This window comes from Leptinotarsa decemlineata, unplaced genomic scaffold (genome assembly GCF_025532065.1).
Source record: "Leptinotarsa decemlineata unplaced genomic scaffold, Ldec_3_MD MMD2_tig00000090_RagTag_RagTag, whole genome shotgun sequence".
NCBI lineage: Eukaryota > Metazoa > Arthropoda > Insecta > Coleoptera > Chrysomelidae > Leptinotarsa > Leptinotarsa decemlineata.
Genome location: NW_027412541.1, coordinates 2,069,549 through 2,087,507, shown reverse-complemented (window position 1 = coordinate 2,087,507; position 17,959 = coordinate 2,069,549). Strand labels below are relative to the sequence as shown.

General features: G+C 34.8%; 2 protein-coding genes across 2 annotated transcripts in view; one reads left to right on the top strand and one right to left on the bottom strand.

Annotated features, from left to right (window-relative positions):
- Elk (Eag-like K[+] channel) overlaps window positions 1-17,959 on the top strand; it is a 322,370-nt gene that overhangs the window by 19,481 nt on the left and 284,930 nt on the right. The gene's annotated exons all lie outside the window — the stretch shown is intronic.
- On the bottom strand, window positions 11,820-17,738 carry LOC141481179 (uncharacterized). The gene is made up of 2 exons (XM_074172317.1): window positions 17,614-17,738; window positions 11,820-13,233 (listed from the first exon to the last, which is right to left on the bottom strand). The coding sequence occupies exons 1-2, from the start codon at window positions 17,637-17,639 to the stop codon at window positions 12,525-12,527; spliced, it is 735 nt and encodes a 244-aa protein (XP_074028418.1). The 5' UTR covers window positions 17,640-17,738; the 3' UTR covers window positions 11,820-12,524.

The window sequence follows — 17,959 nt, the reverse complement described above, 5'->3', positions numbered from 1 at the left end:
GTCAAATTTTTCACCTAAAAATAGTTTGTCGATGAAAATTTCAGAATATTTTCTTCGAAAGTTTATTTATCGACTTGTTCGAACTGATTTGCGTACCATAGGTTCCTTCGATTAAAAAAAAAATAGTCACATATATTCGAAACAGAATTATTCAAGAAAGTCAAATTCCTCACTCATCAAAAATAGTTTGTCAATGAAAATTTCAGAATGTATTGTCGGAATGTGAATCTATCGACATGCCCAAACAGATTTGCGTACTATACGTTCCTTCGGTGCGAAACAAACCAAGTTCTGTATATTCTCACTTATCAAAAATAGTTTGTTGATCAAAATTTCAGAATATATTCTTCAAAAGTATATATCGATGAGCTCAAACAAATTTGCGAACCATACGTTTCTTCGGTGGGAAAAAAAAAATCGAATTATTTTTTTTCGCACCGAAGGAACGTAGGGTACGCAAATCTGTTTGAGCACGTCGATAGATATACTTTCGAAAAATATATTCTGGAATTTTCATCGACAAACTATTTTTGATAAGTGAGAAATTTGACTTTTTAGAGTAATTCAACTCAGAATATACGGAACTTTTTCTTTTCGCACCGAAGGAAAGTATGGTACGCAAATCTGGTTGGACACGTCGATAGATATACTTTCGAAGAATATATTCTGTGATAAGTGAGAAATTTGACTTTTCTGAGTAATTTAGTTCCGAATAGGCAAAACTATTTTTTTTTCGCACCGAGGGAACGTATGGTACGCAAATTTTCTCGAATACATCGATAGATATACTTTTGAAGAATATATTCTGGAATTTTCCCTGACAAACTATTTTTGATAAGTCAGAAATTTGACTGTCTTGTAATTCAGTTCCGAATATATGGAACTATTTTTTTTCGCACCGAAAGAACATATGGTACGCAAATTGGTTCAAGCACGTCGATAGATATGCTTTCGAAGAATATATTCTGAAATTTTCATCGAAAAACTATTTTTGATAACTGAGAAATTTTTTCTTTTTTGAGTAATTAGGTTCTGAATATACGGAACTTTTTTTTTCGCATCGAACAAACGTGTGGTACGCAAATTTGTTGGGGGACGTCGATAGAGATATTTTAGAAGAATATCTTTTGGAATTTTCATCGACAAACTATTTTTGATAAGTGAGAAATTTGACTTTTATGAGTAATTCAATTCTGAATATGCAAAACTGTTAGTTTCGCACCGGAGGAACGTATGGTATGCAAATTCGTTTAAACTCATTGATAGATATACATTTGAAGAATATATTCTGGAATTTCGATCAACAAACTATTTTTGATAAATGAGAAAATTGACTTTTTTGAGTAATTCAGTTCCGAATATACAGAACTTGGTTTGTTTCGCACCGAAGGAACGATGGTAGGCAAATCTGTTTGGGCACGTTGATAGATATACATTCAAAGAATACATTCTGAAATTTTCATCAAAAAACAAATTTTGATTAGTGAGAAATTTGACTTTTTTGAATAATTCAGCTTGGAATATACGGAACTTTTTTTTCGCACCGAAGGAACGTATAGTATGCAAATCTGTTTGAATACGTCGATATATATATTTTCGAAGAATATATTCTGAAATTTTCATCAACAAACTATTTTTGATAAGTGGGTAACTCGACATTTTTTAATAATTCAGTTTCGAATATACGGAACTATTTTTTTTTCGCACCGAAGGAACGTATGGTACGCAAATCTGTTTTAGCACGTCGATAGATATACTTTCGAAAAATATATTCTGAAATTTTCATCAACAAACTATTTTTGATAAGTGAGAAATTTAATATTTTGTGGATGAGTCTTTTCTGGGCATTCGGTATTGTTCAACGCAGGATATTTCAAATAACATACTTCTTACAAGTCATGAAATTTTTACCGAAAAACCGATTTTCCAGTTCCCATACGCTACCTGTTTCGGTACAAATGAATATTTCCTGAATGATATTATAATCTTATTTTACATTTTTTTCGGTATTAATGCTTCTGTATAGGAACAGCTGCCTGATATAATGAGTTTATATAAGGTTCGTTCCAACCAGCGTCAGAAACAGTTTCTGACAGTCAGGATTCTGCGCAGTAATGTGATTGCGTTCCAACGTGAGTTTCCAACCATTAGTAAACTATCAGTTATCTGTTCCATCCAAGATTCAAACCTGTTCGAAATCTATCAGAATGGTTTCAGGATTATCTTCTAACCATCAATCTGACGCATGCGTATTCCATATTACTGTTTCTGTTTTATGTTCATGCAACTTACAAACAACATAACCTGCAAAAATTGTTATATTTGCTGACGCAGGAAAAATTGGGAATTCTTTAAATGAACCTATAATATGAACATCTTTAATTACACAAATTAATTATTGCGGTGACCTCCCAGTTCCATGTTGATAAGTAAATAGAATAGAGATATAAAATACTGCAACTTTCTTTTACTCTCCAGAAATACACTTGATTAGATTTATTTTTAAAGAATTGAAGGGGTTATATTTTTATGAGTGACATTCGTTGTGGAATGTTTGAAATAAAAACTGAGTAGAGAAAAGTATCTTCTGTACAATTCAGTGTTCATATAGAAGTATTTGTTTCGAAAGAATTTTTTTTCTTTCGTGTAATTCAATGTTTATATGAAAGTAGCTGTTTCAGGAGGACATTCTTTCAGTTTGTGTCTGAAAGTTACTTCTTTGCATGATCTACACATCCATGTATAGAGTTACTTATTTTCAAATTGATTACTTCCTTCCTTTCTTTGGAAGATTCCCTCATCCCCTTTTCTTGATTTAAGATGGAGTAGTAGAAAGCTAAAAACTTTCTTTCCCAAATTATTTTTAAAGGTTATGTTGAAATTCCATGCCAAACTTCAGTTGAAGTATCAGCTGTTCCAATCAGAAATTTCAAATTAATCAGAAACCAATATTTACCAGACATGCGCGTTGACAACGATTTACAAACAGTTGGAAATCTGTTTGTGACTCAAGGTTGGAACGAACCTATAGAATGCTGACTCATTTATTCGACATGTTTCAATAATATATCGTGTTTTTGAAATGATAACATCGAAATACAGGTAAAATTCACAATATTTGCAATCTGGTAACACTGTCCGCAAATCTCATTCTAAACCCTGTTGTCCCTCGTCATAAACTGTGGATGAAAAGTTGTGAGTAACTTCACCCTAAAGGTTCATTGTTGTATTCCAAAACTGTATTATTTTATTCCCTAATTTCCATATTTAAAAGGTTTGAATGTTTTTTTTTTGTTTTCAGATTAACGCACCGTGCGTGAAAAACAGACTATTCATTTTTGGCTCTAGTTTCAGGGTTCTGTAAAAGTTAGGATTGATAGTAGTACAGCTCCGGGTGTTGCAACTTTTTTCAGTGGATTTGATGATCTTTTCGGATATTTTTTAATTTAATTAAAATTTTGAATATTTTCCGAGATATGTCTACAGAAAACACTCTTTTCCACTCAGTTTGTATTCCAAACATTCTTTATGAAACTAAATCCGATAACATTCACTGGGTTTCTACACAATATGCTGAATGAAAATATAAATTTCACTTACATGGAACACTATCATGCTCACTGGTAGACATCGATGTTTCGCTGTAAAACACTTGCCTCAGGGCTCTTCAGTACCAATCTTGATAACATTTTAAGAAAAAACACACATTTCATACATAAATTATGATTTTTCTTGTCATGAAATAAGTTTGATCTACTTCTGTCATCGATGACATCCTAATGTTCAGTTTGGAAAGGTTATACTTTTAGGAGTGACTAATTTCTGGGAGAGAAGGTTTTTGACTTTCCATTACTCTATCAAGATACAGAAAAATATAGGAATTTTCCAAAGAAAGAAGGAAGTAATCAATTTTAAAAAAAGTAACTGTATACATAGATTTGTAGATCATGCGAAGAAGTAACTTTCAGACAAAAATCTGTGGGAAAAATCCTTCCTGAAAGAGGTACTTTCATATAAACATTGAATCACACGAAAGAAAAATTCTTTCGAAACAATACTTTTATATGAATACTGAATTATACAGAAAAAACTTTTTTCTACTCAGTTTGTATTCCAAACAATCGTAATGAAAATAAATCAGATATCATTCACAGGGTTTCTACACAATATACTGAATGAAAATATAAATTTCACCATAAGACACTTGCCCTAAGGCAAGTGTCTTATGGCGACATCAATGTGTCTCCATAAGACACTTGCCTTAGGGTTCTTCGGTACCAATCTGGATAAAAAAACACACATTTTATTTATAAATGACGATTTTTTTCATATCACGGAACAAGTTTGATCTACTCATGTCATCGATGACATCGTAATAACATTCACTCACCTATTTGATTAAATCCCAACCAAAAAGAATTTTGTTCAATTTGAAAGGATTGTATTTTCAGGAGTGACTTATTTTTGGGAAAGAAAGTTTTTGGCTTTCTACTTCTCTATTTTGATACAGAAAATGTGGGAATCTTTCAAAGAAAGAAAGAAAGAAAGAAAGAAAGTAATCAATTTTTGAAGACGTAACTATATTCATAAATGTGTAGACCATGCAATTGAATCATACGAAAGAAAAATTCTTTCAAATGAACACTGAATTATACAGAATAACTCTTTTCTACTCAGTTTGTATTCCAAACATTCGTTATGAAAGTAAATCAGATATCATTCACAGGGTTTCTACACAATATACTGAATGAAAATATAAATTTCACTCACACGGAACACTGTCATGCTCATTGGTAGACATCGATGTTTCGCTGTAAGACACTTGCCTTAGAGCTCGTCAGTACCAAATTGGATAACATTATAAGAAAAAACACACATTTCATTCATAAATTACTATTTTCATGTCACGGAATAAGTTTGATCTACTTTTCCAAAACATAGTCACTCCTGAAAATGTAACCTTTTCAAATTATACAAGACTCCTTTTGGTTAGTATTTAATCAAATAGGTGAATGAATGTCATTACGATGTCATTGATGACATAAGTAGATCAAACTCATTCTGTAGGAAGTTAAAGAAAAAGTTAAAAAAGGCGTTGTGAATTACAAACGTTCTAAACAAAATAGCAAAAACAAATTGAGGTTTTGTTTTTTTTTAATATCTCGAAAAATATTAAAAATTTTCAAATTTTAAAAAACATCCAAAAATATCATCCAATGTACTGAAAAAACTTTCGAATCCCGGAGCTATACCTTCATTATTTATAATTTTTACCCTGAAACCAGAGCCAAAAACGGGTAGTTTGGTTTTCGCGCGCGGTGCATCAATCTGACACAGCAACAAAAAAAATTATTTAAACATATTGAATATGAAAATTGAAGAATGAAAAATTCATGTAGTTTTGGAATTAATCAATGAACAATAATCCGTGGTTGAAAAATTATCCCAATATTTCCCTCAATTATGAATTTGATAATTAATATTTTGTTATAAACTGAAAGTTAACATAACATCTCTGATGTTTGAAGGTGGTTGACAATGTTTCGTAGTGTATTTCATCAGTTCGGAGTTCCATTGTCTGATATAATATAAATTGATTTGATTTCCCTGAAAAAAAAAACAATCAAAAAGGTTAATCGAAAATAACAAGTTTATTGAACAAAAAACTGAAATTACAAAGAAACAAAGAAAGAAATAAATTGTTCATGAGTAAATCTAAAATGTTTTCCCAATATACTTATTGATGGAAATTATGATATTCAGAAAAAAAACCGGTTCCTCACAAAAATTATTTTTTGCTGAAAAATGCGTTTATTTATCAACAATCGTTTTTTGCGACCAAATATTAAAATAAGGAAACCATTTTTACCTAAAAATCATCAATCCTATTGGTTTTGAGATTTGAAAGAATTTTTTTTCCTTTTTTTATTTGTTTATTTGAAAAACAATTTTTTATAACTAACTAACCGTGTTAGGTTAGATATCTCATGGGCTTTGCTGAAGATTACAATAAGGGAATATTGAATGCAAAGCAGGAGCTCATTCTGAATATAACACGTTCATTCAAAAATTTATTCATTGAGGAAGTCGATGCAAAATTGGAAATGAGTAAAATAGAATGTAAAATCATCCATATTGTGCCGCCAAGAAACCGCCAGAAACTAAAACTATCAATGAAAGTGGTAATTATGCTAAAGTGAAGGTAGTTTAACGTTAGTTTGAAGGTAGTTGACAATGTTTCGTGGTGCATTTCATTAGTTCGGACTTCCATTGTCTGATATGATATAAATTGATTTGAAATACCTGAAAGAATCAGAGAAAAATTAAAAAAGATTAACTGAAAAACACTGGTTTAGGATAAAATTCAAAGAAGCCGCATTTGTGTTATCCAACAACGCATTTAGCCAAGCTATCGTGAAGATACGCAATATATGGAAACCTCTAATTAAGCGGAATACGACCAACTCCCGCAAAACGGTCATCTTCCGCTATAACCGTAGGAGCGGAGAGAGGGAAGAGGGGATAGGTGAAAGCACTCGAATGACCTATGAATAATTAGATAGGAATGAGTCCAGTTATCACCCGAAGACAAATGTGGATACTAATAATAGAAATGTCGTGAAGTAACTTTGTTTGAAATCTTTGAATTTTCATTTCTTGTTAATAATTTTTTAATTTTCATCTCGTGAAGTAACTATCGACGGCACTAAACTTGCTTTTTAAAAAATACTTTTATTGTTACAAACTTGAAAATGAAAAATTATAATAATACAAAATATATGAAATTATACGTGTTGTTGCTTTGAGGAATGAAATCTGACTGACTCTGGATGCGAAGCTTCGAAGGTGTGTGCTCCTATGAGAACTGTCTTGTCAGCATCTGGAACAGGATGGTGGTACTGCTAGGTCAGCGGGATTGTCCTAGGTGGTGAGATAATTCGTGTTAATAGTCTCATTTTTTAAAATTATTTGGTTGTTGCTGATATTTTTATTTCATTGTAATTTCAGTATTTTTTCATTGATATGATTGTTATTTTTCAGCTATTTTTTTAAAATTTTCTACAGAGTCTTTCAGGTATTTCACATCAATTTATATCATATCAGACAATGGAAGTCCGAACTAATGAAATCAAGGTAGTTTATCGTATGTAGGATTTTTATAAATTACCCTCACTTCATGATATTGCCTCATATATATGAGTCTTGAAGACAACCAACAGTCTGGAAAGACCTCGATATATCATTATCGGCTACGATCACCTACTCTGCTGGACCTCTCAACCAAAGGTAAACTATCTATTATCAAACTCGAATTTGAAATAACGTCATATGGGAAAATCAAATTATTTTCATCAGTGAATGTATTGTATTCACCATTTTCAACTTCAATATGTGAATAATATCCCTAGCCAATTTTTGTTAGCGGACAGGTTCTTGGAGTTTTCAGAAAAAGTTCCTTTGGAAACTCGTTTATATTATCATGATTTTGAAAAATAGCTAGTAATACAGTGATAGCTAGGGTAGTTGATACATTTATTCACTTGGGGTAAAATTATTTTCGCTATTATTATTACTTCATCAGATTTCTTCATCAGAAACATTGAAATTTCGAAGGACAATTCATTTCAAACGTTTCATTGCTGCAAACTTTTCATTTGGATCAAAATATTCAGAACCATGTGTATTCATAACCACGAAATCATTAAATTTTTTTTTATGAATAGATTAACAATTGAAGAATATTTATTTTAGTTCGAAAATCCTATTAATACGAGTACCTACATGTCACTGCCCTGCACGACATTTTATTTATATTTCTGAAATGTCTCTAAGAAACATTTCTGGAGGCTCGATTCTCGATTCATAAAATCAATAGTTCAAGTAATGTCACAAACGTAATGGTTACGTTTAAATCGGAAGTTACAAAATAATAGTGATAGGTATTCATGAAAATGTTTATCAGCGGTTATGTATTTTACAAGTAGAACTCATTTTCGCCCCACAGTATAAAAAACCAAACATCAACATTCTCAGTATTTTTTCACACGAAAAATCGAAACAAAAACGATTTTTATTTTGTCCAATACAAAAAGAGTCAAAAAATTGTTTAATTAGCAGAATATTAACCAATTTTCATCAACTAAGTAACCAAGCTTTGTGAAATCTCAGAAGAAGAGCTATGAATCTAAGATGCATGAATCGATAATTCTGAAACAGACAAATTGACAAACCGTTTCTATCACTTCAGCAACCAGTGTTCGTGTAGCCTAAAAAAGAGAGCCATATTCCAAATGTAAGAAAAACAATTTCGGAGTTGGTTATCATAATTGTTGTGATCTATAGATCAAGTGGTTTGAAACATGCTCCTATTGCGCCTTTCATAACCAAAATACGTAATTCGGCGGATCTTATTTTCAGGTTCATATTATTTCCTATATCGATCCAATTTCCATTGACAGTTGGCAAAAATGACGTGATTGAAATACTAGTCCTGTTGAATACCCCAATAAAAGGCATCTGACTACAAAGTATGCGTTAATATTTGTGTATTGTCCTTCCTCCATATGTAATTTTGGTTGGCTCTTTTCTCCTTCAGGTGTAGGTCAACTGAGTGATTTTACAAGATCATCCAATCAGTTTTAAACGGCCACACAAATTTCAATCAAGACATCTTTAGTAATTGGCTCTTTCTAATGAATCAGTTTCATTATCCTATCATTCTCTTTCATTATATCTAACTTCACACTAGTTTTTCGTATTTTGTCAAATTGCAAACATATTGGCTATTCATATTCAAATTTACTTCTATAATCTGAAACTCAAAACATACTCCAGAAATAATACCTACCATCGAATGTCAGTGACCTGAATTGAAATATTTTGTTATATCTTTTTTTATGTGATTTATATTTAAAATTTTGGTAAATCTGATCATCACAAGCAGAATCAATGACAGTTTTCACTATTTTGTCATGAACGTAAATTCAAAAGAATTTTAGTTGGTAGACAAATCCTGCTTCAGAGTACCTCGCGCCTTATTAAATCGTTGGAAATACCAGGTCGTAGCATTACGTCGCATTAAATTCTCGCGAAACCTCATTTGAAACGATGATCCTGCTAATCCTAGTTTGAATGTGATATTTCCGTACCTGCCGGATATTCATCATGGTGGAAGATGATCTCAAGCTAATGGAATTCTGGTGTTTCATTACAGTTCGGAGATAATCTGGGAGGTTGAGAAACCGTTTTCTCCGCTACTGATGATTTCAACTGATTCTATGATTTGTTTGAAAGTGGTTGACAATGTTTGATGGTGAATTTTGTTAGTTCGGACTTCCATTGTCTAATCTTATACAATATGATGTGAAATCTCTGAAATAACAAATAAAATTCAAAATTAAAATGAATAGCTGAATATAATAATTATTTAGAACAATAAACCGTGAAATGAAACCACAGTGGAATAAAAATGAGCAAAAATTAAAAACTGAATAATTGAAAATTGAATAGGTTTCAAACCAAGTTACCTCACGACGTTTCGTTTGTTAGTATTCACAATCGTCTTCGAGTAATGACTGGACTATTTCTTCGAGAGATGGGTATTTATGAATCATTCGAATGCTTCCACACATCCCTTCTTCCTTCTCACCGCTTCATCGGTTTAGTGGGAGTTAACCGTGTTTTCTCTTGATTGAAGGTTTAAATATGTAGCATATATCGTTGGACGTGTTGTTTGAACTTCTTTGAACTTCCTCTCAACCAGTGTTTCTCCCTATAGAGGGGATCACTTGATATTATGTTGATGAGCTCAAAATTGATCTACTATTTCCGATATGCTGGTTTTTCCTCGCTGTTTCTCTTGTGCTCGACAATGCTGACCCTCAATTGGTTTCACCAATATAGGATTCGCCGCACTCACAGGGTATCCGGCAAATGCAATTCATGGAATCACAGTCCGCGTTTGGTGGCCTGGTTTTTGTGAGGCTGCTACAGATGGTGTTTCCGGATCTGAAGTAGATTCTGATGTTGAACTTGAAGCCATATCTTCTTATCCTTTCCTACAACCCTCTGACGTAGGGAAGAACAAGCACTTGTTGTGATGGCTTCTCTTCCTTATGAGGCTCTTGCTGTCTTGTTGCCAAAATCTGTGCCACTACCACTTTGAAGTAACCATACCCGTGAACATCTTTTTTAACGATGTCTACCTCCTTGTCGAGACCGTCCTTCTTATTACAAAGTTCGAATGCATAATCCAATATTGATTTGATAATTTATCTTTAGGTAGATTGATGGTGGTTGGATTCCTGATTCAAATACTGTCTCGTGTTAGTGGGTTTTTTGTATACATATGTTTGCCACTCAGTGTTGGTCGTTTTCACCAATACGTCTAAAAATAGCAATTGCTTGTAAATTTCCTTCTCCATTGTGGAGGTGATGGAAGATTTTACGCTGTTGATGTAATTCTGAAAGGTATCTAGTTCTGTATCCCCATGGTTCCATACTATGAAGGTGTCGTCAACATATCTCAACCAGACTTGGGGCTTCTTCAATAGCCAGAACACTGGTTTTAGTAAGAGTTCAAAGAAGCTGCATATACGATGTCCAGCGATGCGTTTAGCCAAACTATTGTAAAGATACGGAACATATGGAAACCTTCAATTAAGCGTTCGAATGACATACCTTGCAGGAATAGTCCAGTCATCAACCGAAGACGATTCTGGATACTAACAATCGAAACGTTGTGAAGTAACTTGGTCTGAAACCTATTGAATTTTCATTTCATTTGTAATCTTTCGATTTTCAGTTATCCAATTAGTTGCTTATTTTATTTTATTTTGATTTCATTTCACGATTTATTGCTGAATATAATTTTTTCAGTTATTCATATTATTTTTTAATTCAATTTGTTCATCCAGAGATTTCAAATCATATTATATTATATTAGACAACTGCATTTTAATATAAAAAAAAATGTAGTAACTTCCAGTCCAAAATAATTCTGAAATACATAAAATATAATAATATTCTATAATATTCAATAATAATATTGAAATAATATTCTATATTTCGAAGGACTCTCACATTGGTCTTTACAGTATTATACAACAACGCTTCATGGTTAGAGAAACTGATTGCCTACTTTTTTCTCAGTACGACTATTAAGTTGCCAGGTACAAATAAGTGACAAAGTATTATTATTATACCCTCTTCAGTAATTAAAAAAACTTATCACATTCAGGTTGCTTAGATTTGAAACGGTAAGTTGTGATCGCGAACGTGGCGAGTTACTGGATTAAAGTCAGATTAAAAATCATCAACGATATAATTTTTTTTCACTCATATATCTATCCAACAACGATGATATATAATTATCCCATATTGAACGGAAGTCATTTATGGAGAAAATCAGAAGATTTACTTTTTTGGGGTATTTCAGATTGTGCGAGGTGTTTTTTACCAAAAATTACATTTTTCAAAATATTAATGGCTTGATTTATTTATTAGTTCCATAAGTAATACTCTTGTCAACTTCTTCAAAGATTTCATACGGGCGAAACTCGAATCAAATTCCCTTATTCAGGCATTGACCAAATAACGGGTCTCTGCTACAAATATTTCCTTTTCAGTTTCGAAAAAATTGTCATTATTTTTCTAATGGGAGTTCATTCTGGGAGTTTTTGGAACAACTGAGATATTTCTTCGGTAATAATAGCATGAAAGGCGAATTATATTTCTCGTTCACACAAAAGGGTTTTTAAAATTTTTTTATTTGAACAGAGTAACAACTAATAACTATGAAATATAAGTACTGGCTATTACAAATCAATTGCACCTATTTATATATAAATTATTTCCGACTTTGCAGATATCAGCAAAATAATTGATGTCGTCTTCGGGTCATCGAACAATATCCTGCTGATGTAACTGTACTGATGTAACTGTAACTTCTCCATCCCCTGGGGAAGTCTTGTAAGGGACGAACAAGATTGAAGATGATGCTTCGTGTTCGGGAACTGGTGGATCATCATTGGATGGTTCTTTCTTCGTTTGCCTTTTCAATCTGTAAATTACGTATAGAATGAAGATAGTGATTGAAATGTAAATGGAAGTCATCCAGAAATGGCTATTATCAGATTGTCTGATTTCTTCTGGGATAAGTTGTAACCTCTCTTCTTCTAGGGTCAGATGATGTAGTTTATTCAGGGGAATCTTATCTAATTTCAATGGTTTGAATTTCAGCGAGGAATTGATGTGAGCTGTCTTGATATTTGGTAAAGTGAGGGGTTCGTCTAATATGACACATTTGGAGTTTATGAAGGCTTCGTTGTTGGTTTTGAATTCACAAACTGGTGGAAGTTTTATCAGATGCACTCCTTCCAGAACCATAACTTTCATACTGGAACAATGTGTAGATATTTTCGTGGCCTGTGGAAATATTCCTATGTAATGGGCTTCTGACATTTCCAGAATCAGTGTTGCATTAATCGAAACTGGAACGTGTTCACATCTTGCTTCTTCATCTGTTATTTCCAACATCTGGGTAACACAGTCAGGGGATCTGCCATTTCTAAGTCATTCAGTGTTTGTAAAATAACTTGAAGTATCAGGTTGATTTGATCCAATACGTTACTGGTTTCCAGATAGTGATTGAAGTCAAAAACGAGTCTATTGAGATCGGTTTCAATTCTCTTGACTTCTATTGAGATGGTATCTTGATTATGTGTTAATAGAGAGATGGTTTCATTGTAGCTCTCCATTATCCTTGTATTTGAACTGATGTGTTGGTTCACATGACTTATTATGTTCCTTTGGTTGTTTTCTAGGGAAGCAATAGCATTCTCATATTTCCTTGCATCTTCTTGGTTGAAGTTTCCAGAAATTGCTTTGATCACACTTCCTAAGCCATCTATGAGTCCTCTTTTGGGTCTACTGAGAGGATAAAGAGTCTGTAGCTTTTCCTTGGCAGTTTTCAGTTGGTACTTCAGTCCTTGATCGAAATTTTGCAAGTTGAAGAAATAAGGGTCACTTAGTCCGTTACGAATTGCTGTGGAGACGGCATCATATTGGGATTCTATAGCGAATATCTCTTTGTGGATGGGTTGAAGATCGTAGTAGTGGATGAAGTCGTGGGTACTAGTCTTGATCTTTGCTTGTCCCATCTTGAGGGGAAGTAGTCCTGGATTTGTCTTGAGGTTCTGGATTTCGATCTCCTGTCCTCTCGTCAGATGAAGGCTGTAAAGGGACGAAGAATTTAGTTATCTTATTAGGCAAATGTCTTATATTTTTCTTATGGACGTTTGCATTTTCTGTCTCGACAGTTACTGTTTGGTCTTTTTGGAGGATTTTGGGAAGAAGGGTGGTAGCAGTTTGTTTCTTTTCACTGTTTTTCTTGTGTACACCTTGGTGCAGGGTTTGTAGATAATAGGAGTTTCTCTTTTCTTGTTTCTCTTTTCTTGTTTCTCTTTTCTTGTTTCTCTTCTCTTGTTTCTCTTCTATATGATATTTGTTTTCTGTTTCTGTAAATCTTCGTTGATTTTCCTATATATTTCCTTCATTTTTTCCCTGTGTTGTTGGACGTAGTTGTTAATCAAGGCTCGTCTTATGTCGATATCAAATGGGTCTTGACTATTGAGATGTCCGTTCAGAATATCCATGGGTTTCTGTCTTGTTGCTGAATGGATAGAGTTGTTGTATCCTAGGATGGCATAGAGCATCTGTTCTTTGATATCTCTTTTCTTATGCGTATCTCTCAATACTCTCAAGTGCTCGATCAATGTGGAATGGAATCTTTCGACTATATCGTTTGACTGAGGGTTTTCTGGAGTGGTATAGTGAATGTTGACTTTATGTGTGTCAACAAATTCTTGGATCAGTCCATTTTTGAATTCCGTTCCATTATCAGTGACGATCATATGTGGTATTCCATGATGGTTGATGAATACTAAGAAAGCATTGAGAGTGTTGATAGAATTACATCCCTCTATTGGATACGCCTGGCCAGGAATTTTTGTCCACTAGCCTGAAAGGTATCCATGTGTATTATTTCAAGAGGCTTTGTTGGGGTAGGTGTCAGCATGAACTTTGGCTTCTCTGGTCTTCGATCATACTTGTTGATTTGACAAGTTTCGCATAAGTTGATAGCTTCTTCAATATCCTTTTTTATATTGGGCCAATAATACAATCTTTTGATCCGAGTTTCCGTTTCGGTGATTCCTCTATGGTTTGTTTTTCCTTCATGCTGCTGCTTGATTATTTCTTTTTGTCTAGCTGAACAATTACATCTTCCAAAAGGCGGTTGTCTCTCTCAAGATTCTGCACATGCTGGGGTAGAGTTCTTCATCTTCGAACATCAAAGCGTATTTCTTTCCCGGGCTGATATATTCTTTGAAAAAGTTGAAAACATTTTCGTCCATATTGTCGTTTCCCAACTGAGCATGGTATCTTCTTTTATTCGGGAATATTTCTTCTATCACCGTTCTTGCTGGGTTATAGCTTACTTGTTTGAAGTTGACTTGGTTATTGAAGACATTGAGAGATTTCTCTGATATTGGTATTTTTAATATTGGACTTTCTCTGGCTGTATGGTTGGTGATGCCACTAGTATCTTCGTCTGGGGTAACTTCCGGGTTCAGGTTCACGCATTCCTTGTCTCCTTCGGTTGGGGGTTCATTCTGAATTTCTTGTTCTTGCGGTATGGGGTTGTTCTTGCGGTATGGGGAAAATGGTGATGAAAGCAATCTTTAAACATATCGTTGATGATGTCATCTGCAGACTCAGGAACTTCTGATGGAGGATGGTTGAATAGAGATGCCTTGTCGTCGTCGTAGTTTGCTTCATGGAGCTCCTTAGTATGTATCTCTATTCTGGAGAGCGCATCGGCGTTGGTATTGCTTGTGCCTTTTTTGTAGACCACTTCGTAGTCATACTCTTCTAGCTTCAGGGGCCATCGGACCAGTTTTGAGTTTGGATCCTTCAAGGAGAAGAGCCACTGGAGGGGACGGTGATCTGACAGAATTTTGAATTTTCTGCAGAAAAGATACGGTCGGAAATATTTGGTGGCCCAAACTTTTGCTAGCATTTCCTTTTCGATGGTAGAGTACTTCATTTCAGTTTCGTTCAGGGTCCTGGATGCATAAGCTATTGGCTTGTCTTTTCCTATGGGTCCTTGGGACAGAACGGCTCCTATGGCGAAATTGCTGGCATCTGTGGTCAAATTAAAGGGCTTTGTGAAGTCCGGATACTGTAGTAGTGGTTCATTGGTAAGCAGATTTTTACAAGTTTGAACACATTTTAGGAATTCTGGCGTATGCTCTATATGGGCATCTTTCTTGAGACAGGAGGTTAACGATTTGGTAGTCTTGGCGAAGTCTTTGATGAACTTGCTTTAGTACCCTAACCAGGAGTCCTAGGAATCCTCTGATCTCTTTGACAGTTCGAGGTACAGGATAGTCCATGATTGCTTTGATTTTTGCTGGGTTTGGTTTTATCCCATTTGGAGTGACGATGTGTCCTAGAAAGCTGACTTCTTTTTTCAGGAATTCGCACTTGTCTACTTGTATTTCGAAACCAGTTTCTGGTAGACGTTGGAAAACTTTTGTGAGGTTGACCATATGCTCCTGCAGAGATGTTGTTGATTGGGTCTCTGCTTCCTGATGGGATTATGTCAGCAGAATAGATATGAAGCTCTTGAAGATTTATTGGGCTGCTGCGTACTGGTTCGGCTAGAACGATTTGGAGTTTATCTGGACTGAAGTTGACAATTTCCGTCCAGGCTAGATGATCACGGGCATCAGTGAGAGCTTCACGGATGTTAGCGCTTTGCAGTTCCTGTCTTGGTATCATGATAGTTCCATTCTCCTCCTTCGACCGTGATCCAAGTACGACCGGTAGTCGTACTTGGATCACGCTGTCTGGCTCCAATTGAATAGAGTAGAACTGGGTCTTATTGGTTTCGTAGTACTGGATTGGGAGAGAGGAGTATTCGGTTAAAAGGGAGGATTCAGGAAAATTCAGTTCAGCTTAGAAAAATTTCAGGTTGTCGAGTCCAATGAAGCCATCAAAAGTTTTGTGGAATTTGAAGAGGAAGAATTTCAGAATGCCGTTTGAGTTAAACTCAGGAAATATGGGAATTTCTGCACTGTAATCTTGAGAATAGTTTTGGAAAATGGAAGTGACGATAAAGGGATCTTTTTTGATGCAATCTTTGTGATATTGGAAAGCTAATTCAGGATTGAGAAAGGATTTTGTTGATCCGGTGTCAATGAGGAGTTTGAGGGGAGGATTTGCAATGGTTATATAAGGAAGTTCTCTCTTATCGTCGAATGTATGCAGTTCCACTATATTTCTTGGTTTTGTCCTGGATCCAATGGAAAATTTACATCTGGTTCCTGTTGGTCTTCTTGAACCTGGAATTCTTCAGTTGGTTCTTGATTGGGATAAGAGCAGGTTTCTTTAATGTAATAGGGGTTTGCTTCATATCCAAAGTCTTCGTCATGTTGCTCAATGTTGAACATGGGAGCTGGATTGAAATTTGGTCTTGCCTGAGGTTGGGTGCTCCTCATTGCTGCTCCATAAGTATTTCTAGTACTGATGCTCATTGGTGTTGGTTCTTGTCCGTTCTGCCTGTTTGGTTGATTCTGTCCAAAACGTTGTGGTTGGACTGAAGGCCACATCTGTCTCTGTTGAGTATTTGGTTGCCAATGTGGTCTGAAGGTCGGTTGTTGAAATTGTGGTTGGAGTCCCATTGCCTGATGAGGTTGTTGTTGTCCGGGTCGTTGAATGTGTTGCATGGGTTGGTACATCCGCTGTGGTATTGATTGTTGGGCATATTGGTGATTTGCAGTTCTTTGCTGGGTCTGGAGTGGTTTCTTGGAGACTTGTAAGGGTCCAAACGTCCTTTGTAGATAACGGATATTGTTTTCTTCTTGGATGTACTGCATTGCTGTTGCCAAGTCTATTGGTTTCATTGCTCTTATGGTGGATCCCATGGGCTCTCGTAGTCCGGCTAGGAATGTTGTTAGAGCTTGTTGTTGGAAAAAGCTTTTCTTGCTAATCTTTATCGTATCATCGGCGGTGTGTAATTCGATATAGTTTGATATTGTGTTTAAAAGTCCCATGACTTTTTCGTAAAAACGTTGTGGTGTTTCGTTCTGGTCTTATCGCTGGTTTACCAAATCTCTTGATAAGGAATTTTCATCCGGTTGGTCGGCGAAGTTTTGGATTAGAGTTCTTTTGATGCTGTTCCACTCACTACATCCATAAACTGAGATGACGTCTTTGGCTCTGCCTCGTAGCTTGTTGAGTAGCCCTTGTATCAATATATGGTTCTGAAAACAACCGGGGTCTTCAGTATTCCAATATTCGTTCAGAATCATTATTTATACGTTGATGAACTGGTATAATTCATTTGGGCTTCCATCGTATTCGGATACAATCCAAAAATTCTTCAGGTCGAATTGTTCTGCCATGTTGATGGAATTTAAAGGTTGGTCAATTGTTTGAGGAATAATGGATGGGCGAGAATTGATACTTGAAGGTGAATTTGGTAAAACTAAGGTTGGGGGACATAAAATAGTATTTGCCATTGATGAAGTTGAGTTCATTTGTGCTTACAGGATGACGATGATGGCTCGTTGCATATTCTGTCACCAAAAACTTATTTCTATGTAGATATTCCTTGACGGACGATAGTGAAGAGGTATTCTTGTCTACGGCCGGAATTCTTCCTGGAGTACTTGCTTCTCGGTGGAAATTGGTTCGGGAGAATAGTGGAAAAACGTATGAGAACGACGAGGATCTTCTAAGGACTCTTCCACTATCCTACCGACTGCGCCAATTATATTTCTCGTTCACACAAAAGGGTTTTTAAAAACTTTTTATTTGAACAGAGTAACAACTAATAACTATGAAATATAAGTACTGGCTCTTACAAATCAATTGCACCTATTTATATATAAAT